The 20011-nt window shown below is 35.8% G+C and overlaps 1 protein-coding gene across 1 annotated transcript in view; it reads right to left on the bottom strand.

Moving 5' to 3' along the window:
• Positions 1 to 290: 290 nt before the first annotated feature.
• LOC140168727 (hydroxyproline dehydrogenase-like) overlaps positions 291 to 20011 on the bottom strand; it is a 31038-nt gene continuing 11317 nt past the window's right edge. Inside the window, exons 5-11 of the mRNA XM_072192137.1 lie at positions 16385 to 16486; positions 11819 to 11893; positions 8470 to 8616; positions 5219 to 5348; positions 3205 to 3355; positions 2454 to 2542; positions 291 to 1956 (exon numbers count right to left, since the gene is read on the bottom strand). Coding sequence (XP_072048238.1) covers positions 1775 to 1956; positions 2454 to 2542; positions 3205 to 3355; positions 5219 to 5348; positions 8470 to 8616; positions 11819 to 11893; positions 16385 to 16486 — 876 coding nt within the window. The 3' untranslated portion in view covers positions 291 to 1774. The remainder of the gene's footprint in view (positions 1957 to 2453; positions 2543 to 3204; positions 3356 to 5218; positions 5349 to 8469; positions 8617 to 11818; positions 11894 to 16384; positions 16487 to 20011) is intronic.

Genomic DNA, 20011 nt, shown 5'->3' with positions numbered 1-20011 from the left:
TAGTGTCCCAAAATAAATACTGTCCAAACGTTCATACCCCAGCCCTTAACTTATGACAAGGAAAAATTGTGTGCCATGGTGATGGGGAGTACCAGAGGTAAACAAAGAAAACAGATGAAAATTAAATATTAAATGGAAATTAATTTTACATGTCAAGAGTATTGCTACAGCCAATCACATATCTACATAATTTGATTTTTTTACTAAAGAAGATACAATTACAGACTTTAAAAATATATAAATGACTATGTATAATAATATATTTATAAGATCTATATATAAAGATTACTTTGAATACAATTGCATAATATAAATCTCATGATATGATTCAATTACCTATATACATATATTCAGTTGTTGGCATTGTTAGTTGCTTATAAATAATTGCTTACAATTCGTTTAAAAGTGGTTATGGTTAACAAATAGGTGAAGGGAAGGAGTACTGCCTGGTTCACATAATTTTTGTACCAAGCTTACATGATTGCTATACCAATTTTCTACAAAACATTTGACCCATCGTATACCTAAAGCCCAAATTGTCTGTTAAAATTGACAAACAATTTAACCCATCTGTATATCTAAATCTCAAATTGCCTGTCAAATTTAAAATGCAAATTTCCAGTTTTAAACATCTTTGGCAAATTTGTAAAAACTTTGGCTACAATAAGGCATTAACTTGCAACTCGTGTTTACATGGGTCAATTTATACATCACATGTATGCATACAAGGAACTTGTAAAGCAAGATAACATAGGCATATACAAGCATGTGGTCAAGTACAGCAAGAATGTGTGAGCCAAGTGTAGTGTACATATGCACAAAATGGCCATACAAGGTACATTTTGAAATGCACAAAAGGTTGGTATGGGCAAACATGATTGTACACTAGGCTCAACAATCAATACACACACTAAAAATATAATGAATATGACTAAGGCAAGTCTGATGCGGAATCACATTGGTCCAGATTTAGGCCTGTGTACTATTAATACACGGACCTTTATAGGAAATTGGTCAAGTAAGCCAATAATCCTATTGTATTTCCATAAGTCTTGTTGTTCTTGAGTTAAAGATGAAACTATACCAAAACAAGTTTTGGGTGTTTTCCTCCTCCCAAGAAAATTATGCTTTTGGATCAACTTTATTGAACCCATAGTCCTTTGACTGGCATCATTACTTGCTTCAATATTTAATCCCAACTCACTTCCGACCTGCCTTAAAAAGAACAACCATTCAAATTGTGCAACATTGTTGTACCTCAAGTACCATGTACTCCTAACCATCACAGTAGTCTCCACAATAATTCTTTTATCAGCATACGCTTCTCTTTACCAACCCTTATAAATGAAGAGCTTGTTTCCAAACCATGTTTAGTCCACAACCACATGTTTCACATTTACTTGTGTGATACAATCACAATTACTTTGACAAGTTTGACATTAGCAACAATGTGCTGTACCATCAACAAGCCATTATTTACCACAACAATGCTGCTTAACAATATGCAGACTAATTGTTCTCATTTGCATCCAACTGAAATTACTATACTTATAGCATCACAACCCATTGCAATATCACACAGGTAAACAGAAACATGTGTTTGTGGAATTAACATGGTCTGGAACCAAGCTCTTCAAATACAGAATGGTTTCTTCAGCTCTGCGTGATAAATATGGGATAGTCTGTGTCACAGACCCACATGGGAACCCTTTATAGACTGGGTACCCAGTTTCACCTGTAAAATGGAGAAAAAACAAATTGATACTTGGTAGTTTCAATTAGCTGTAACCTTTCTTCTTAGTAGTCTCCGCATCAGTTCTTGTCGCAGCATTTGCTTCTCTTTACCAATTCTAAGGAATACAGAGTGGTTCTCCTGGGCCCTACGTGTCATATATGGCACAGTCTCTATCACAGTCCCACATGGGAATAGCTTGTAGACTGGATAACCAGCTTGACCTGAGAATTGAAACAAAAAGGGGAAGTAAAACACGATTTAGGTTTTGTACATGCATCAACAGGTCTTATTTGGATATTATTAGAAAGATAGACCCTCACACACACACACCCCAACACAACTATCCACAAACCACACATTGAACAATCTGATCATTCAATAAATCATTTGCCAACAAATGAATGTCCTCATTGTCAACTCTCCCATCCATCCAGCCATCAATATAATCATGCAACAAACCAATCATTATTTGTCTACCAACTCACTTAATACTCCATCAATCAATCAATCAATCAAACAATCAATCAACCAATCAATCAGTCATTCCATCAATCAATCATCTACTCACTAAGTCACCTACTGGCATACTCACTTGAAATTCATTTAATCTGATTGTGAATCCCAATCACATATACTCTTGTCAGTCACCCAATCACTCACTTAATCAATCAACCAATCCATTTACCAATCATTTGATCCATAACTAAAATCAACTCACCTAAGGCAACAGACACATGATCAGCCATTCCAAGCTGCTGAGCAAACAACACAGCACCAGACCTGGCAGGGATCCCTAGTTCCCACATCCTATGAGAAGAAAAGTAAAACACTAACTATCATCTGTAATCATGTCCCTAATTGATTCATTGAATGATAGCAGATCCAAATACTTATTTAACCAACATACGATTATACTTTGGGGAAGACAATGATATGATCTCCAATTGAACATTGATTACACAAGTTGGGGGCAGTAGCAGTAAGTTTGGCAGAATTTACTAAACATGAATGTTTTTTACCTATACTTGATTAGCTTTAACATCTTCAAATCCAAAACTGTACACGTCCTGAAAAACATACATGCAGATGAAGCCGGAAAGTGGTCACACCAGGCGAAGGCATTTCACATACTGGCTTTGACAACAATGTTTACTTCTAAATGTTTTACATCTGTATCTTTTCAACACCATGACAATAATTTGAAGAAAAATGTAGTTATTTGTTGGAATGTGCTTTCATCTATCTTCCTTAGCCATTGCATCTTTAAATGTGCACATACAGATCAGATCACCAGCCTCACCCCCCCCCCACACACACACACACACCCCCACACTTTTTCCTATCAAAATGGAGCTTTGGCATCAGAACAAAGCTTGTATTTTTCTCATAATCCTCATATTACTGAAATAAACTTGCATAACTCATAAAACTTGTACAACATTGCTACAGACTTGTGATAATGATTTTACCTTTCAACACCTCTTTGAGCAGATTTCTCATTTTGTGTGGCTAGAATGATGTTACATCTTTTCACTCCCCAGTCCTTGACTAGTGACAGCCCGTAGTCCATCAATACATGATATGCCTCGGTTGTTGCATTGTAGCTTGGTCTAACATAATCTACAGATATTTTGTAAAAAGAAAAAAACCAAGTCCCTTTTATTTTTTCTTTGCAGAATTCCATGTCAATATCTAAAAGAACAAAACTTAGTAAAGTCAAATATTTCATTTCTTTTCAGTTTTGTAAGAATATTGCTAGCGTAAGAATATAAATTACAAATCTCTATGAAGGAATCAACAAAGGGTATGCATATTACAATTCAACCACAAATGACATAATAGACATGTCCGAGTATGATTCCATATCAACCATCATTGATTCATTGTTACCTGTGGTCTTAACAACCTTCCACAGAAGGCTCACTAAATTTGCAACAAAGTAAGAAGGGAGGAAACTGTTTTCATTTTAACATTGGGCTCTTCAAGTTGGAATCAATATACACCCCCTTTGGACGACATGACTTTAATCTTCCACACAGAGTGTGAATTTCAAATGGGGTTTACCTGCATGGGTGACTCCATTGGAAATCTACACCCACTGTATGTCTCCCATAGGAGTGTACAAATTTCAACTGGAATAGTCCATTTTTTCTTCAGGCAGGCGGCCAGACACCATCTTTATTTCATTAGGATTTTTAAAAAATTTCAAAGGACCTATTGTCTATGAGACCCAATGAAATTGGAACATTTTTATTGTTTTAACTGATAAGAATTGCCTCATTTTATTTAAAAGTTTCTGTTTTTCATGTTACCATATATCCAAAAATTGTTTCTCTAGCTTGTTGAAGAAATTAAAGGGGCTGCAATGTAACATACACCAACAAGTGGAAGGATAATAGATCGTGTCTTGAATCTTGAATAATTGCATAGTGCAAGTGCTTTAAGTGTGCAAATTGTACTCAACATTTTCAGGTGTGCAATTTGCTAAATTCTACAACTGAATTCTAAATGTCTCTTAAAAGAAGATATAACAAACACAAGTAGCAATTCTATATGTACTTAGCAAACAAAAAAATGTTTCAACAACATTTCAAAATGCTGTTTTTGTTTTTTTTTTGCTTTTGGTTACAACATTTTGAATAAATAAATATCAACTATATAGCCTACACAGGTAAAAGGTCAGGAAAATGTTTAAAATGTTTTGTATGAATAATATTTATTATTCTTAGGCAGTGGGAGTGGTCTAGTTTGTAGACTCATAATCTGATTGGACACTCGCATGATTTTGGGTGCCGTCTATCAGGCCGTAGACGACCCCACATCATCATGCGTCTTGATAAAGCGTTACACGCTTCTAGAGGTGCGAGTAGGTATCGCGTTGTATGCATAGACTAGTGCGGAATAGGCGCATGCGCTAGCATTACGCGCAACAGAATATGTGAAGTTGTAAACAAGTTTCGTTCATTTTATAATAAGGGGATTTTTTATGATGGTAACTTAGTTTTTACTTTAAAAAATAGGTTTACAGTTATTATAATAATATTTAACTGACTAAGAATGAGAATAAACGATAGGAATTTTTGTTTTTACTATCCTCTACCTATGATAGATGACAGGCAGGTCCAATATTTTAATCGTAGTGTGCGCCGTCTATCACACGGTAGAGGATAGTAAAAACAAAAATTCCTATCGTTTATTCTCTAATTTACCAACACGTTTTGGCAAATGTACAAAAAATATTTTGTCAGCTCTTGCATAACAGTTTGTTTGAATGCTTTGCAGCAACTTTTGAAAATTGAATTGTTTTTACAATGTGATACATTTTATACCCTTTATGTAACCCAACATTTAAACATTTTCTGGCAACCATTTCTAACCTTTTGGCGAATGCTATACATGTAGAAAGAGTTTTGTTTACTGGGTATATTATAGTAAATCTTTTGTGTTAGCTGGGTAAGTGACCCAGAAATGGAAGGTACTCACCATCATTTGGGTGATCTTTGATGTATGTTTTCTCATATTCAATATATGCTCCTCTTACTATCTTAGCACCAAAACAAACATTTTTGGATTCCAAGAACTTCACATCTTTTTCCATATCTTCCAGAGAACCCTGGAATAAAAATGTTCATTTTGTTAACAATTTTTATTTTTAGGGGAAAAAACATTTTTCTCAGAAGAATGTGGCAAAACCCCTAAGTGGAATGTTCTTAATTGTAAAATGTATAATTCTCTTTTTAGAACATTTATGGGGACTTTTTGGCTGCTTCATGGTTGAAATTCTTTATTTTTTCTGATGACTGAAAAAAAGGAATGCGCTAAAATTCAAATTTTAATAGCTACATGCAAGGTCTTCTGAGCAGGGTTCGGTTTTTGCCGGCAAAAACCTGTTTTTGCCGGCAAAGTGGCAAAAACCTGGCAAGAACTGTTTTTGCCAGTTTTTGCCTGGTTTAAACCGGCAAAAATGGAAAAAAAAAAAAAAAACTCACATATAGTCACTCAAATATTAAAAAGTGACACAGAAAGCTCATAAACAGTAACACACAACTTTTAATCGAATCATTCAACATATTTTTTGTCTCATTAAGTCCTTAAAATGAAAAAGTTTTGAATTTGATACATGCCACATTTCGGTTAACTGCACTTGAGCAATGAAAACGCATGCCTTTAATTTCTTAATATATTGCCTATAATTACAAAATCTGGCCTTGTTACACTCGGGAACTTATTTTTGTAACTTCATTATTTGTTTTGAGATGAAAAAACTGAACTATAAATTTTTTAGTTTTTGCCATTTTTGCCGGCAAAAACTGGCAAAAACTGTTTTTGCCAAGTGGTTAAAACCGCGGTTTAAACCTGCGAACCCTGCTTCTGAGACAAGTCTGTGTTTTTGTTTTTGTTTGTTTTCTACCCAATATTTTAGACTGGAATATTAATACTTTTTTAGTACTCATGGATAAATGTTATTATCTTAAATTCTGCTTTACCTCCAAAATTGCAACAGAAAAATCAAGGGATTGGGAAGGATGATTTAGGGTTAATGTGATACAAAATCATTCACCTATCTTTTATACTTCAATGATGGATTAAGCGTTCTTACTAACTCAGTGGTAAGTTTCATAACTTTGGACACATAATTCACTTATCTGGTTTGTTCACTTATCTGTCTAGCCATTTCTAGCTGAATAAAGGTTATTGTTATTGAACTACTGTTACAGTAGCTGTTCAGCTGTACTTCTACTATGCCTGACATTTGACAATGCTTCACACCATTGGCTTATCTTAGTAATATAGCTACATAGCAGCTGTTTTTTCAGTACGATATCATCCAGCCTGCTGTTTATATACAGGGTGTCCAAAAAAAAGAGGCCCCTCATTGCGCCCTCTTTTTCGCCTATTTCTGTAAACCAAAACAATTATTTCAATCGGCCCACAACTCTTGAAGATATGCCCTGTTAAAGAGAAGTACCCGTTTTTCACTCTGTCCACGGATAGCAAACAGAGTGGTTGGGATGGGTCATGCTGTGGAGTGGCCTGCAAGATCACCAGACCTCACACCACTTGATTTCTTCATTTGTGGCAAAATCCAAGATCTTTGCAAACCTATTACTGCTATATACGTAAGTATCCGACGCACAAGGTTGGTACGCAACGTAATTGATGCAATGAGGACTAGGGCTGAAACCTGTATTCGTCAAGGAGGCAACCAGGTAGAGGGCAGAGCAGCACAGTAAACTCACTTCAAAAGAACCAAAGACAAACTAAACAGCCCTTTTCAGGGCTACCTTTTATTCCAAAAAGAAAAGTGACTTATGTTGTCAATAAAAAGAAAGCAAGAAACAATAAAGTAAGAAAGTAAGAAACATAATAAAACAAAAAGGCATAAAATAACCGAGAAAAACATAAGTAATTGCAAGTATAGCAAAAGAAGCATCCTACATCAATTTCGCCCAAATTAATGACACTTAACAAAATCCATAACCCATTAGCCCACCGATAAAGCCCATTCCCAAAAATAAAGTTGTTATTTTATAAAGTTATCATCGAGGAATGTTTTATATTCATGCATGGTATATGCACTTTTCAATCTTTGAAGTAGCCAAACCTCCTCCGTGGACAGAGTGAAAAATGGATACATTTCTTTAAAAGGGCATATCTTCAAAAGTTATGAGCCGATTGAAATAATTGTTTCGGTTTATTAAAGTTAACGGGTAAAGGCTTCTTTACATACCAACATATACTTGATCAACTTTTCTGAAATAGGAGAAAAAGAGGGCGCAATGAGGGGCCTCTTTTTTTGGGGACACCATGTACATGTAATTTGAGTACAAAGGCGAACATTGGAGTTTGGACATGGAACTCACCTTGTGTTGTTTGCTCTTGCATTTTATTTCTATTTGCATAATCCATTGAACTTAATGTGTCGCAATTATTTTATGTGCCTAAATATGTATGGATGATTATACATAGCCCATACATTCATCTAGAGTTATTTGCTTAATGCACATTATTGTACCTTGTTTTATTTTGTAATTTAGCTCTGTATTTGTGTATCATTTCTTGTACTATTTTGTGTATTTATTCAATTCAAATAAATACTATTATTATTATTATTATTATCATTACATGGTAGCTATATATTATATATTATTATCATCATAATATATCATCTTATCATTCAATAGACATGAATAACAACATTTCATTGCTTAAAAAGTTACCTTTTTCAGAGTCTTCATAGAGCAGCGACGTAGCTTGCGACACCATCACGGCGTCTTCATTCAGCGTAGTGATGTTTTGTTTACACGCTGCTAACATTTCATTGGTTAATAGCCAATTAATATAATTTTGTATTGTTCAGCGTTCATAAATTACCATACTCGCGTTGTATTGTACACTGTGCTAATTGCGTATGCTGTATAGACAGCAATTACGCGATACCCTGTGTCGCGCGCTAAGTGTGCGTCTCGCGTTGGCAATGGCGCGCTGTATTACATGGTAGTAGTTGCACGACAGAAAACTGTAAAGTATGCATGGAAGAGTTTGGAGTAGGCCTATAACTTCATTCATTCATTCATTCATTTATTTATTATTTTAAATTATTCATGTCTACTGAATAATAAATTTGTTACCCCCTGTCTGTTCATGCAATACAAAAAATATCACTGGTTTGAGGTCGTATCACACTCGTGGCCGAATTTGATACGACCTCAAACCAGTGATACCATCCTTACCTTTAAGTATGCCTGATATGTACTCCACACCCATGGTTTATCCTTGTTATATTTCCACATAGTGGCTACTGCCATTAGCTTTATAGCAGGCTGGATGTTATTCCTCTCTGCATCTATGAACAACTGCACTCCTTTTTCCACAGCTTTCTACAGAGAAATTACACAAAATGCAACTTAAAAACAAAGGCCCGATGGTATGGAATGCACAGTCACAAAGCCAAAAGGGTGGAATTAAAATTATCTTAAGTTTTCCCAGTGTTCAGGTTACAAGGCTTCATTTTTTCCCAACAGCTGACCAACATTTTGGGAAATAGGTTGCACCAAAAACATTTGGTACAATGTAAGCTTTGAAAACTGAAGTGTGCAGGTGAAAATAGTGAAACAATTTTGTTTCATTTTTAGCTATTTCATATAGTCAAGCATTTCATAATATCAGACATGAGAATTGAAAAACCATGCAAAACCCTGAAAGGTGTGGAAAAACCTGTAAAGATGTGTAAAATCAAGCAAAAACCCCCAAATGGGCTAAAAATATATAAAATGCATACATTTTTAATAACCAAGAATATCTGAATTCAGAAGGAATGTATTTTTGCTGATTGGATAAGTATCTCACATTGGGCTATTCCAGAAATTAACGGCACCTACCCTATAGAAGACTTGGGATTCCCAAAATAATTTTTTTTTTATTTACGAGGTCAGATGTGTCAAATTTGTCTTCTATAGGGTATGTACCTTTTATTTCTGTAATAGCCCATACAGAGCAGGGTCATGTGGGTCGATCCTTCATGTAATTATTTCGTGTAATCTAATCCTAACTCTAACCCTAATCCTTATAACCCTAACCCTAAGCCTAATCCTAATCATAACCCTAATCCTAACCCTAACCCTAATCCTAACCCTAATCCTAACCCTAAACTAACCCTAACCTTAACCCTAACCCTAACCCTAATTTCGTGTAAAATTACATGAAGGAATAACTTCGGACGTTCTGAGAGGTTGCATATCAATCTTCTGTCACAGTTCAATAACAGAGATTCAAGAGTGATGCTAAAGCAGCAGGCAGAGTTGGGGGTATGAGGCTATTATTGAGTTAGTTTCCAATATTCTAATAAAGTTTGGTTATTTCTTCATCATATAGGCCTTAATTTAGACGTAAATTAGGATTAGGGTTAGGGTTAGGGTTATTAGAAGGATAATGGTTAGGTTTGGGTTCGGATTAGCGATATCTGAAATCATTTACGTGGAGTATCAACTTAGTTTTTTTTTCCGTTTTTTTTTTTAAGCATATATATAAAGATTTTAAAAAACGAGTTTGAAGAAAATTTATCTTCTAGTCCCAATTTTTTTTCTTGAGAAAAAGGCAGTTTTGTGATTTTTCTTCCATAGATGACAATGTTAAAACTATTTTTGTTTTTATCCGTTTGTCAAAATGGAGACTCGGATGGCTTTCAAAATAGAGTACCACGTGCCCACGGATATGATGATTGATATAAAAAAGTTTCAAATTGACAACCAGAATCAGAAATATTTTTCATTTTATACCAAGAGAGATTTTCCAATTCAGAACAAAATATTTGATGTGCATTTTACGAAAAATGTCAATTTTAAGCTGTTGAAATCCAAAACGAAAACAAATTTCGTTCCTTCAGGTTGCAAGAGATACGATGTGCATAGAAATGGTCAAAGAGTGTGCTTTTCTAGCACTTTGAGAAAATCATATTTTCAAATTAATGCAGATATCCCGTTTTGTCGGTTGCGTAGGTCTATACATTTTTAAACATTGGATATTGATAAACTAATGATTGATGATCGATAATTGATTATCGATAATCGATAATTGATTATCGATAATCGATAATCGATAATTAATTACCCATAATTAATTCCACGCACAACCCACCCCCATGCCCAGAAGGAAATCATCCTTAGCGATTCCCAGTTTTTTCGGTTGCGTAGGCCTATAAATTTTTGTTAAATGATTGATCATCGATTATTGATTATCTATAATCGATAATTGATTATCGATAATCAATACCCCTCACCCCCCCAGTATCCACAAGGATATCATCCTTAGCCATTTTAACATGAGCCTTTTTTATCCTTTATGTTAGGGTTTAGAATTTAACTGAACGTTGATAACTGATTGATCATTGATTATCGGTTATCGACTATCTATAATTATATCTCCTCCCCCACCCACACCAACTCAAACACTACTTAACTGTGGCATCTACTAGCGTGGTCGGAAATGGTTCTGCATTATGAAATATTTTTTTTGTGGGGGGGGGGAATATTGGGCTATTCCAGAAATTAACGGCACCTACCCTATAGAAGACTTGGGATTCCCAAAATAAATTTTTTTTGATTTACGAGGTCAGATGTGTCAAATTTGTCTTCTATAGGGTATGTACCTTTTATTTCTGTAATAGCCCATTACAGGGCACGGTTGTTTGATGGGATCATTTATTAGTTTTTCAAACAAAACATCATGTATAACCAAATTTTAGGCTTAAGCAGCTAAAAGTGATATCGTGCTAATGTATACAGATGCTTTTGAGTCTTTCCCAACTTTAATTTCCCCTCTTTTACAAAATTATTCACTTTTATAGTATTTTTTAAAGCTTTTTCGGATATAAAATGTATGTATTAATGCCAAAATTGGTGGCGCTATTTAGTTACTGGAAATTACCCTTTCAAGCTTTTAATACAAATAATTCCTTTTATTGTTTGATAAAATATGTTTATAAACTTTGCTTGTAACTTGTTTCACCTATTCCAACTGTTTCAATGGCGGTATTAATCACCTAACCCTTGCAAATAAAGAAATATGATTTAGGATAAATAGCGCCATCTATAGTTTGAATTTAGTTAATAATGAAGCCAATTCTATATACATCAAACAGCCGTGAGGGGGTGCCAACACTGACTTTTGTTTTAAAAAGGCAGTTTTTCTGATCATGTGAAACTTGTTTAACCCTAATTAACTTTGTTTCTCCTTTTTGGTGAAGGAAGAAACATGGAGAGTAAAGATGTTTTAACCAGTGCGGTTTTGACCACAGACCCAGAGGACAAGATGAGTGTTTACACTGTCTGGCCAGCATTTTCGTGTGTATATGTGTGCTTGGATCATTTTGCATCATGTGGGATGCTTGAGTTTGCATTCACTTTGTGCTGTTGGATTTTGTTGAATTGGTGCATGTCAGGTTAGCGTTTTTAAATATCTGTAATTAAGTTCCTGGGAAGACCCTAAAGATTCTTATTGTTGTAGTTTACTCTTCAGTCGGTAAATTAATGAAACTGAAACTTTTACTGAAATAAAAACCCACAATCAGCTAGACTATCTTACCTTTGCCATTTCATCCAGTCTCTTTAACGAATGCTGAAAATGGCTATTCTCATCAGATGTCAAACCTGGAATGGGCTGTAATGATTGGGTAAAAAATAAAATAAAAATGATAAATTCATGAGATTACTTAAAAGTCTTTAGCAAGCCTGTGAAGAATCATTCATAACCTCATTAATAAACGTGATGCGTGCGATCCAATTACATTTAGTTATTTGTGAAAATGCGAACGCAAATCGAAGTCATTAACATCTTACAATTGACTGCAAAATGCATAATTGTTTGAGAGTAAATATTAGTAACCTCAGCAAGCGCTGTATTGTGCGTCGAACAAACTGCACGCTAGCTGACTGCTGCATTTGAATTACGCGCTACCATATTTGCACATATTGTGATACGCACTTTTGTTATTGGTCGTCCTGTTTTAGCCTGATCGATTTTTGGAAAGGGAAGATGTAAAAACATCTATTTTTACAACTTAAACTTTTAAGCAAACTTTCGTGTTATTTTGTAGAGTGAAGAGATCAATGCGACGGTTATGACTGAGGTTTAAAATAACTTTGCATCGGTAATATATATGTCGGGCATTGTGAAAAATCTAAACATTTTGCTTTGGACCTCGGAGTATCCCTTGGGGCTACACCCCTTGTGATATTCCTCTGTTCCAAAGGCAAAATGTTTAGATTTTTCACAATGCCCTCCAAATAACCGATGCACAGTTACATGTATTAATGACCTCATTAGTCCCTAAATGACCTTTGTATAACAAACAGGCCCAGGGTAATGTTCGCAGGCACCTTATTTCATACCTTATCAATGTCAACTCTACAGACTTGTGACAAATGGTTATGGCTTACCTTCAGCTTTCCATTGAGGCCATCCAATATATTCTGCACTGATACAAGGGTTAATGTGGCTTACCTTCAGCTTTCCATTAAGGCCATCCAATATATTCTGCACTGATACAAGGGTTAATGTGGCTTACCTTCAGCTTTCCATTAAGGCCATCCAATATATTCTGCACTGATACAAGGGCTAATGTGGCTTACCTTCAGCTTTCCATTAAGGCCATCCAATATATTCTGCACTGATACAAGGGTTAATGTGGCTTACCTTCAGCTTTCCATTAAGGCCATCCAATATATTCTGCACTGATACAAGGGCTAATGTGGCTTACCTTCAGCTTTCCATTGAGGCCATCCAATATATTCTGCACTGATACAAGGGTTAATGTGGCTTACCTTCAGCTTTCCATTAAGGCCATCCAATATATTCTACACTGATACAAGGGCTAATGTGGCTTACCTTCAGCTTTCCATTAAGGCCATCCAATATATTCTGCACTGATACAAGGGCTAATGTGGCTTACCTTCAGCTTTCCATTAAGGCCATCCAATATATTCTGCACTGATACAAGGGTTAATGTGGCTTACCTTCAGTTTTCCATTGAGGCCATCCAATATATTCTGCACTGATACAAGGGCTAATGTGGCTTACCTTCAGCTTTCCATTAAGGCCATCCAATATATTCTGCACTGATACAAGGGCTAATGTGGCTTACCTTCAGCTTTCCATTGAGGCCATCCAATATATTCTACACTGATACAAGGGCTAATGTGGCTTACCTTCAGCTTTCCATTGAGGCCATCCAATATATTCTACACTGATACAAGGGCTAATGTGGCTTACCTTCAGCTTTCCATTAAGGCCATCCAATATATTCTGCACTGATACAAGGGCTAATGTGGCTTACCTTCAGTTTTCCATTAAGGCCATCCAATATATTCTGCACTGATACAAGGGCTAATGTGGCTTACCTTCAGCTTTCCATTAAGGCCATCCAATATATTCTGCACTGATACAAGGGCTAATGTGGCTTACCTTCAGCTTTCCATTAAGGCCATCCAATATATTCTGCACTGATACAAGGGTTAATGTGGCTTACCTTCAGCTTTCCATTAAGGCCATCCAATATATTCTGCACTGATACAAGGGTTAATGTGGCTTACCTTCAGCTTTCCATTAAGGCCATCCAATATATTCTGCACTGATACAAGGGTTAATGTGGCTTACCTTCAGTTTTCCATTAAGGCCATCCAATATATTCTGCACTGATACAAGGGCTAATGTGGCTTACCTTCAGCTTTCCATTGAGGCCATCCAATATATTCTGCACTGATACAAGGGCTAATGTGGCTTACCTTCAGCTTTCCATTAAGGCCATCCAATATATTCTGCACTGATACAAGGGCTAATGTGGCTTACCTTCAGCTTTCCATTAAGGCCATCCAATATATTCTACACTGATACAAGGGCTAATGTGGCTTACCTTCAGCTTTCCATTAAGGCCATCCAATATATTCTACACTGATACAAGGGCTAATGTGGCTTACCTTCAGCTTTCCATTGAGGCCATCCAATATATTCTACACTGATACAAGGGCTAATGTGGCTTACCTTCAGCTTTCCATTGAGGCCATCCAATATATTCTGCACTGATACAAGGGCTAATGTGGCTTACCTTCAGCTTTCCATTAAGGCCATCCAATATATTCTACACTGATACAAGGGCTAATGTGGCTTACCTTCAGCTTTCCATTAAGGCCGTCCAATATATTCTGCACTGATACAAGGGCTAATGTGGCTTACCTTCAGCTTTCCATTAAGGCCATCCAATATATTCTACACTGATACAAGGGCTAATGTGGCTTACCTTCAGCTTTCCATTAAGGCCATCCAATATATTCTACACTGATACAAGGGCTAATGTGGCTTACCTTCAGCTTTCCATTAAGGCCATCCAATATATTCTGCACTGATACAAGGGCTAATGTGGCTTACCTTCAGCTTTCCATTAAGGCCATCCAATATATTCTACACTGATACAAGGGCTAATGTGGCTTACCTTCAGCTTTCCATTAAGGCCATCCAATATATTCTACACTGATACAAGGGCTAATGTGGCTTACCTTCAGCTTTCCATTGAGGCCATCCAATATATTCTACACTGATACAAGGGCTAATGTGGCTTACCTTCAGCTTTCCATTAAGGCCATCCAATATATTCTACACTGATACAAGGGCTAATGTGGCTTACCTTCAGCTTTCCATTAAGGCCATCCAATATATTCTACACTGATACAAGGGCTAATGTGGCTTACCTTCAGCTTTCCATTAAGGCCATCCAATATATTCTACACTGATACAAGGGCTAATGTGGCTTACCTTCAGCTTTCCATTGAGGCCATCCAATATATTCTGCACTGATACAAGGGCTAATGTGGCTTACCTTCAGCTTTCCATTAAGGCCATCCAATATATTCTACACTGATACAAGGGCTAATGTGGCTTACCTTCAGCTTTCCATTAAGGCCATCCAATATATTCTACACTGATACAAGGGCTAATGTGGCTTACCTTCAGCTTTCCATTAAGGCCATCCAATATATTCTACACTGATACAAGGGCTAATGTGGCTTACCTTCAGCTTTCCATTAAGGCCATCCAATATATTCTACACTGATACAAGGGCTAATGTGGCTTACCTTCAGCTTTCCATTAAGGCCATCCAATATATTCTACACTGATACAAGGGCTAATGTGGCTTACCTTCAGCTTTCCATTAAGGCCATCCAATATATTCTACACTGATACAAGGGCTAATGTGGCTTACCTTCAGCTTTCTATTAAGGCCATCCAATATATTCTGCACTGATACAAGGGCTAATGTGGCTTACCTTCAGCTTTCCATTAAGGCCATCCAATATATTCTACACTGATACAAGGGCTAATGTGGCTTACCTTCAGTTTTCCATTAAGGCCATCCAATATATTCTACACTGATACAAGGGCTAATGTGGCTTACCTTCAGTTTTCCATTAAGGCCATCCAATATATTCTGCACTGATACAAGGGCTAATGTGGCTTACCTTCAGCTTTCCATTAAGGCCATCCAATATATTCTGCACTGATACAAGGGCTAATGTGGCTTACCTTCAGCTTTCCATTAAGGCCATCCAATATATTCTACACTGATACAAGGGCTAATGTGGCTTACCTTCAGCTTTCCATTAAGGCCATCCAATATATTCTACACTGATACAAGGGCTAATGTGGCTTACCTTCAGCTTTCCATTAAGGCCATCCAATATATTCTGCACTGATACAAGGGCTAATGTGGCTTACCTTCAGCTTTCCATTAAGGCCATCCAATATATTCTACACTGATACAAGGGCTAATGTGGCTTACCTTCAGTTTTCCATTAAGGCCATCCAATATATTCTACACTGATACAAGGGCTAATGTGGCTTACCTTCAGTTTTCCATTAAGGCCATCCAATATATTCTGCACTGATACAAGGGCTAATGTGGCTTACCTTCAGTTTTCCATTAAGGCCATCCAATATATTCTGCACTGATACAAGGGCTAATGTGGCTTACCTTCAGTTTTCCATTAAGGCCATCCAATATATTCTACACTGATACAAGGGCTAATGTGGCTTACCTTCAGTTTTCCATTAAGGCCATCCAATATATTATGCACTGATACAAGGGCTAATGTGGCTTACCTTCAGTTTTCCATTAAGGCCATCCAATATATTCTGCACTGATACAAGACCATCGTTTTCAATCTGCATTCCTCCATCTCGCCAGATTTGTGACACTTTTTCCTAAAACAACAATCAGAATGGACATTTTGAAACCAGTACAAGGAAATTATGATAGAAAGAAGGTTGGATTTCTATGAAATGCCACAACAAGGAAAAGATGTGTACAAACAAAGAAGTGATATTAATGATTTAACATAAAAACTTGCTTTTAAATTCAAGTGCACATGTCTCTTCATACAGGCATAACTACAATCAACGAAAAATGTCTTGGAACGCTTGCGTGTAAATAACGGAAAACTGTCACCCCTCTCCCCGTGCAATGTTGAGAAATACCAAAGTCTTCAGCGGTTTCCCAATGTGTTCCAACATTGATTGATGGGGAGAGGGAAGGTAAATCATTGTTGTAGATGTCATGCTTGTTCCCAGGCAAAATATACGTCATTTCCATGATCATGTGAAATTCTGCACGGAATTTCGACAGAGTGTACCAAGTGTTCCAAGGACTTTTTTCGTAGGTTGTCTCTGCCGAATGCAAAATATTTCATCTAAATTTCGTTTTTGTCTCATAACTCAAAAACGGAATGTCGTATGAGTTTCTCATTACACACGATTTGAGAGTGGATTATATGCTTTGGAATCATAACAAAATTGTTGATAAAGAAATTGGCTTCTTTAGGAAGTGGTCACTGCAATCACCCCCTATGCTAAAATACACACATTTCGCAATTATAGCTCTAAACTGCTCTAAAATGTAATTTTTGTCCCATAACTCAAAAACAGAATGTTGTATGATCTTCATATTTCACAGGATTTGGAATTAGACCATGTACTTATGAATCAAAATGCAATTGTTGATAAAGAAATTGGTTGGTTCAGGGAGTGGACACTGAAACACCCCCATACCCTAACATACACGCATTTAATGACATTTTTATGCTATATCTCAAAACCGAGAAATCGTATCGCGGCTCTAAGATGCATGATTCCTAGTTGTTTAATTTATTTTTGAAATTAATATTTAAAGTTCACCTTCATAGCACTTGTCAGATAGGTGAACGAGCGTTACATAAAACAGAAAAATGAGTTTTAATTAAATACTAAAACCGCATGTACGTTAAGATTGTAATGAAGTCAATAATAAACTACGACTGTCTTCAGTAGATAGCATTAACTTGTTTTTGACATGATGTAACAACTATCTTCAGCAGATTTGTGCTTCACTTTTTTGTGGATGGGGTGTGTGTATAATGTGGTGGTGTGTGCGTGCGAGGTGTTGGGCGTGGGATGTATGGGGGGGTAGGGCGGAGGGAGTTGTAGGACTATTTATATAAGATCACATTTAAATCGGAAAGTATTTCATTTGGGGGCTTTTGGGAAAGAAAGAAAGAAATAATTAAATTAATTAATCAAACAGAGAAAGAAAGGAAGAAAGAAAGACAGAAAAATAAATCAAAAATGTATACTTCATGTATTTATAATAAACAAATATTTTCACCGGTTCACCGTCGCAAATAATAAATGAAACATAAAAAGTAATACCGCCTGGGAATCGAACCCAGGACCTCATGTTTACAAGACCTATGCCTTAACCACTGCCACGTGAGCTTCGTGATTAAGCTGCTTGCAATTTGAACCTAGAAGCGGTCACTTCAAACTTTTTCCACGTTCATGTTTTTATTTATTTCAAATGTCTTTCGTGTCATTCATTCATTCATTCATTCATTCATTTTTCTTTCCTTCTTTCTTTCTTTTTCTTTTTCTTTCCTTTTTCTTTCTTTCTTTCTTTCTTTCTTTCTTTCTTTCTTTCTTTCTTTCTTTCTTTCTTTCTTTCTTTCTTTCTTTCTTTCTTTCTTTCTTTCTTTCTTTCTTTCTTTCTTTCTTTATTAATACAAAGAAAGAAAGAAAAAAAGAAGCATTGAAAATAATGAATGCATAAATTAGCAATGATTCACGCAAACAAAACACGAATAGTCAAAGGGTGTAAAGTGTAAACCCATAATGGTAATCTGTAATGGTAAACTGCTGCATTGAATAGCGTGCATACTGAGCAGTTTGCCCTGCATTGATAGTAATATATACGTATAGATATTTATTTCAATTCAAAATGGCAAACTGTTAACAAATGTCATAAATGCGATCAATTTGTCATTCCTTTTGTATTCAAACATCCTCAATTGGTATAGCCAAGGTAAACGAACGCCACGCTCCATGAGATGCGGCTTAAAAACCATAAAATGTCGATTTTGGACCATTTTGTCATTATGGTAAACTGATCCACTTTGCCATTTTGCACTATGCAGCTTTACACTTTCCCGATACCTGACTACTATAAAAGACCAAAACTGATTACTTCGATTGCGAAATGGCAGCGTGGCGCAACGGCTTAGTCCTTCGACTGGTAATCTTTTGACTATTGGTTGATGCGAATGGTTCGAGTCCCCGTGGTGGTCGATTTTTTTCTTTAAGTGTATTCAATTGTTGTTTTTTTTTTTTTTTTTTTTCTCACCGCAAAAGCGTATTTTATTATAAATAATATTCAGAAATGAGTTGTTTCAAATTGTTATATCACAATCTTTCTGATTCGCTCGGATGTGACTATACTCAGCAAACATAAGTTTTACAGAAAACATTTACATGTTGGGTTATATTATAAAGGGTACAGAACGCTTTTAATAACATTCAAAAACATTTTGGAAAACATACTGCAAAACATTGTAATATTTTTTTAAAACTATATTTGTAGTGTTTTTGAATTATGAGACAAAAACGTAGATTTTAGTCATAATTATTTAAATGTGTGTAATTTAGCATAGGAGGTGTTTTCAGTGACCATTCCTAAATAATCCAACATCTTTATCAACAATTTTATTGTGATTCAAAGGGATATTATATACTCCCAAATCGTGTGCAATATGAAGCTCATACAACATTTTGTTTTTAAGTTATGGGACAAAAATGACATTTTAGAGCAGTTTAGAGCCATAATTAATAAAGCGTGTGTTGTTTAGCATAGGATAGTTTCAGTGACCACTCCTAAATAAACCAATTTCTTTTTTTTATTAACAATTTTTTATTCGGTAGAGACATGTCTCTGCCGTAATGCAAAATATTTCATCTAAATTTCGCTTTTGTCTCATAACTCAAAACGGAATGTCGATGAGTTTTCATTACACACATTTGAGAGTGGATTATATGCTTTGGAATCATAACAAAATTGTTGATAAAGAAATTGGCTTTTAGGAAGTGGTCACTGCAATCACCCCCTATGCTAAAATACACACATTTCGCAATTATAGCTCTAAACTGCTCTAAAATGTAATTTTTGTCCCATAACTCAAAAACAGAATGTTGTATGATCTTCATATTTCACAGGATTTGGAATTAGACCATGTACTTATGAATCAAAATGCAATTGTTGATAAAGAAATTGGTTGGTTCAGGAGTGGACACTGAAACACCCCATACCCTAACATACACGCATTTAATGACATTTTTATGCTATATCTTAAAACCGAGAAATCGTATCACGGCTCTAAGCTATATGATTCCGAGTTGTTTAATTTATTTTTGAAATTAATATTTAAA

This window comes from Amphiura filiformis, chromosome 13 (assembly GCF_039555335.1).
Source record: "Amphiura filiformis chromosome 13, Afil_fr2py, whole genome shotgun sequence".
Classification (NCBI taxonomy): Eukaryota; Metazoa; Echinodermata; class Ophiuroidea; order Amphilepidida; family Amphiuridae; genus Amphiura; species Amphiura filiformis.
This window is presented reverse-complemented; position numbering and strand designations above follow the sequence as displayed.